General features: G+C 35.5%; 1 protein-coding gene across 2 annotated transcripts in view; it reads right to left on the bottom strand.

The window, feature by feature from the left end:
• Positions 1-5,311, bottom strand: part of LOC106871014 (death domain-associated protein 6) — a 28,711-nt gene that overhangs the window by 19,945 nt on the left and 3,455 nt on the right. For both annotated transcript variants that reach the window (XM_052978573.1, XM_014917270.2), the window contains exon 2: positions 3,951-4,003. In XM_052978573.1, the coding sequence (XP_052834533.1) occupies positions 3,951-3,974 (24 nt within the window). In that variant the 5' untranslated portion in view covers positions 3,975-4,003. The remainder of the gene's footprint in view (positions 1-3,950; positions 4,004-5,311) is intronic.

The raw sequence follows: 5,311 nt of genomic DNA, 5'->3' as shown, positions 1-5,311 counted from the left end.
ATGAGACGCATCTTTGCCTCCACTGATTCACTTGCAAAGTGTTGAGTAAAATTATTTCGTTGCAGACCTCCTTTGGGTCTTTTTATTATCACTGCGACACACATAGTCCCCAGTTGGTAACATTGATTTCAAGGCCCTCCTAGATGAGAGACTGGCATTCCACTTAATGTCTATGTTCCATGCTGGCATGGATTGGAGAGTTATTAATGTAGAAATATGGTATTGTAGCTACTAACAGTTGAGGGTTGCGTAGTCTAGACAGCGTTTTTAGATTTCATTATTCTCTTTAACCCGGGCAAAGCCGGGTATTTCTGCTAGTTTTAAATAAAATTGAGATTGTTTTTAACTTTAAAAACTTGTCCAACATTATTGCAAAGAATTGTATGGATGCAAATTTTATTGTCTTCTAATTAATAGAAACAGGATGAGAGCAAAAATTTCAATACTGGGAAGGGGAGATTATTTGTCAATTCAAGAACCTCTGTTCTAGAAGACTGTTGATATGTAGATAAGTGTGACGCCCTTTATCAAAAGTAAAGTTTCTGAATTCAATACTTGTCAAAGAGGTAGATGTGGGACATTACAGATATTGATACTCTCACTCCCTTACATGATCTAAATGTTGTGGTGGAGATGGGGGTAAACTTATTCCATGGCTCAGCAGAAAAAGGCACAGAAGTATTTGAAAATTTAGGAGCTGGGCTGTTAACCATAAAATTCTTGACTTCTTGGTCTCTACTTTGACCAAAAGCTAGGTAAAATTCATGAGGGTGCACTGCTCACTGCTCCTCCAGCATCTTAACCTCACACTCGTTCACAGTACTGCTGTATATCTGGGGTGGCTTCTTTTAATATACATCATTTCCTTTTGAGTTTTTTTTCTTATTCAAAGAATAATGAAATTTTTTTTTTGGAGTAATTAATGTATGAATTATGAAATAAATTTGTAACATGAATTCCACAAGAACATAAATAAAAAGATTCAGTTATAAATACATGTGTGAGTTTGCATATATAAATATGACACTTAAAGATTACAAAAGAATAAGCAAAGAGAAATACAACATAAATAGACAGACAAAAGATTTACATTAAGAATTACTTGAAAAGCTCATACTCTATTGAAATGTGCCATTTTAACAAATAACAATTAAAACAACTAATTCCATCTAATGTATATAACATGCTCATCTGGTCCAAAATATTTATGTTTAAGCTGGCCAGATCTCACCTCTTACACCATCAAAATCTGGAGGCTGTGAGATAGGGCATGATTAAATCAAAACAATGTGAATAAATAAGTATTTGACAGAATAATCATCATCATCATCATCATCATCGTTTAACGTCCGCTTTCCATGCTAGCATGGGTTGGACGATTTGACTGAGGACTGGTGAAACCGGATGGCAACACCAGGCTCCAGTCTGATTTGGCAGAGTTTCTACAGCTGGATGCCCTTCCTAACGCCAACCACTCAGAGAGTGTAGTGGGTGCTTTTACGTGTCACCCGCACGAAAACGGCCACGCTCGAAATGGTGTCTTTTATGTGCCACCCGCACAAGCCAGTCCAGGGGCACTGGCAACGATCTCGCTCGAAAATCCTACAGGAGCCAGTCAGGCGGTACTGGCAACGGCCACGCTCAAAATGGTGCATCTAATGTGCCACCCGCACAAGAACCAGTCCAGAATACTAAAGGGCTTTTGAAGAAGTATTACAGTGGCCTACCAAAAGTTTCTAATACCTGTTGATTATTTCAGTTTTCTTTTCTTTATTTATTTCTAATTGGATATGTTTTCTCTTCTTTAGAGACACATAAATTTGTGTTTTCAGATTAATTGTAGCTTTTATTTGACAAAACACAATAAGAGATATTGGGAAAAAATACACCAATGAATTTACAAACAGACAAGGTTTGTATTAATACAGAAAACTCATTCAAGAGGTAGCCTAATTTTTATTATTAATCATCAAACAAGGAATAACATAGCCAAGAGATGGACTGAAAGGCATTGCTGAATGAAGAAGAAATCTGAGAGGCTACAAAAGTTTCTGAGAAGACAAAGAGAGTTTTAAGAATAATTAAAAAGCAACTTAACTCTTAGAGAAGTTGCAAGTTCTATGGATATGTCACTGAAAGGCTTTGGATACGAATGAAGAATTATAAGAAAGAAATCCATAATTTCAAAAGCTAGTAAAGACCAATAGGTAGGACAAGGCTAAAGAAATCTGCAACAAGTAAGATGCATTTTGCGTGTCAATAATATAGTCAACAAAAGTAAATCCTACCAATTTTTCAATTCAAGATAAATATATGTGAGGTGCATCAAAACTGAAACATGAGAGACAGTTAGTAAGGAATAGTTTAACATGAGAAAGTTTGGAGTTATTGTGGGAGTGGGGAGGTACTGACAGATCAGAGCTCATTTTTCTGAAAATCATTTTAATAGCCCAAAATACTGTCAAACACTTTATTCCAATGTAGGAATTGATAAGATTGATCTTTCTGAGAAGATGGAGCCCCATGCCATACAAGCTTTCACAAACTTGGAAAAGAATGAACTCAGAGAAACAAATGTCTGAAATGGGTTTCTCAAGGACTAATCTTAATCCAACAGAACCCATATGGAAACATCAAGAGAGAAGGCTGCCTGCAAGCTTGCCAAAAATGACATCACTTACAAAGCTGAAAGAAGCATTGACCAGAGATTATCATCTCTTGCATATGATTTAATAAATCAGATGAAAGCCACAAGATTTGCTAAAGAAGGGCCAACAAAATACTAAAACAAAATTTCATTAATTTTGCATATGTATTCATGAAGTTATTACAAGTTAAATTAATGTGTTCCATAATCCTGTTATTAAAGTTATTGTAGACACAATAACAAATAAGTCTACATATCAGATGCTTGGAAAGCTCATATCAAATGTTGTGAACAACAGTTAATCAAGAGACTATACATTTACAGGAAATTTTATTAACGTATGCCACACTTTATCACATGGCATTTGGCACAATTTGTTGTTCTGTTGTCAGAAAATAATTTTCATCATGATCATTGTTTTAACATCTAATTTTCCATGCTTGCTAGGGCCAGATGAGACTATGTTTAGGCGTAGTTTTCTATGGCTGGATGCCCTTCCTGATGTCAATTTTCACTTATTTCCAAGCAAAGTCAATAATCCATCAGTCTATCAAACAACAGCCCAGACATGCTTTTGTCATGGGCTGCAAGCAAATAGCACCATTTGTGTGAATGATGAGACATTGTTTATGATGAGTGCACACATGTGAAGATGATGGGGAAATATAAACTCTCACACATAGACACACATATATATATGATGGGCCTCTTCAGTTTCTGCCAACAAATTTCATTCACAAGCTATTGGTCAATCTGCAGCGACAGTAAAGGACACTAACCAGTAGTGTCCATACAGTAGGACTGAACCCTTAAACATGTGGGTCCAAAGTGAACTTCTTAACTATACAACCATCTTTGCACCAACTTCAGTATTACAATCAATCAAAACAATTTTTAAATTTTGGTCGTCACTTGCAAGTAAATATGCCTGGGTAACTTGTATCAGGATTTCAGAAATTGCTTTTGGTGCCCATCTAGTTGTGAGTAGACATAAACACTCTCTCCTCCCTCCCATCCTTGACTCAGCAAAACACTGAGAATACGACAGCTGAAGGGAGACATAGCAGCACCAGCAGTCAGCTGGTACTCATTTTCAACTGAGTAGACTGAAGCAATGTGAAATGATGAGCTTTGTTCAAGGACACAACATGCTGCTCAGTCCAGGAATCAAACCCACAGCTTTATGATTTTAAGTCCCAACACTCTAACCACCAGGTCATATGCTTTAGGAATGCCACAACATTAAAGAAAAGCAAAAATATCAAGAGAAAGAGGATTATGATGAATAAAAAAAATTTTTTACCTTCTTAAAAACCACTTCTGACATTCTTTGTAGTCATTACAAACAAAATTAATCTGAAAAAGTAAAAATTAAAGTATGTACACAAATAAAAATATAAACTATATATATAAGTTAATAACTTTAAATATTGTCAGAAATGTTCCAAATTTGATCTTGGAAACAAATCTGTGGTCTTCAGATTAATGTTACTTTATTTCATGACCACAATTAAAGCCTCATGCTATGGTCCACGTATGTACTGTTTCATCTCTATAGCTTCCACTACTAATACACTAACCTCTGCTCCTCAGTAATGGCCAGTCTAATGCCTAGTCCATTCAGGCACCCATGAGTCATTTGTCTCTCTTCTCTTCCTTTCATCATTCTTACTGTCTCTAACACTCCAAGCCTCACACTTACTACTATTCCTTCACAAAATGTCAACCCCCACGAATTCTTCCCCTGACCAAGTTTTTCCTGCAGTCAAAATCTTGCAGATGTTTAAGAAAAGCGTTAATCACATTGACTTTATCATTCTCGGAGGGCATGGATACAACACTTTCTTCTAAATCAAAGATTATACCTTCATTAATAATTGTTCTTATGTTCTTTGCAAGAGATCAATTGAAGACAAAAAGATATTAACATTTTTACTATATGTATCAGTAACAATAATTCTATTTATTAAAAATATTTGATTAATAAAACAGAGCAAATTAGTGCTTAAAAAACACTACAGAAAAACGTGACTCTTCATCCATCTACCCCTATGATATATATATATATGTGACTGTAAGAGGAAAATTTACAATTACAAGAGTTACTTTCATTGACTGTGGACTCAGTTTCAATTTTCTCAATTATGATAGAACGATAATGCCAAACAAAAGGAAAAATTGAATGCCTGCTTAATGATTACATCAAAGAGAATTCCAAACAAGGAATTCTCTCTTTCAAATTGCAGCTGTGGCAAGACTGTCTGCAACTAAACTGGCCAACCCTACTTAGTTTACTGAGTAAGGAATCTATGTGGGGTCTAACAGGATTAACCAATAATAGCTGGAGAGGAGAAAAGTGCCAGCAGATTATAACAATTGAAATGCAGCATGATGAATTAGATCATTTGGGGCTCACTGGCTGAAGGGAAAGATGGGGAAAAGCAGTTGTTTACCTTGTCATGCACCTAAGGCTTCTCCACATTATGGATTTTAATTTATTAACACCTAATGTTACATGATAGCATGGATTAGCCAAAACAACATAAATTTTGTTGAGTTAAAAACTGGAGCATTTACCAATAATTGGATCATCTTGAGACTTTACTTAAGTTTCCACTGAAACAATAAGGGAAATACAGCATTAAGTTTGCAAGTCTGTTTCAC

The sequence above is a fragment of the Octopus bimaculoides genome, chromosome 2, assembly GCF_001194135.2.
Source record: "Octopus bimaculoides isolate UCB-OBI-ISO-001 chromosome 2, ASM119413v2, whole genome shotgun sequence".
NCBI classification, from domain to species: domain Eukaryota; kingdom Metazoa; phylum Mollusca; class Cephalopoda; order Octopoda; family Octopodidae; genus Octopus; species Octopus bimaculoides.
The sequence above is the reverse complement of the archived record's forward strand: the minus strand, read 5'-3'. Positions and strand labels throughout refer to the sequence as shown.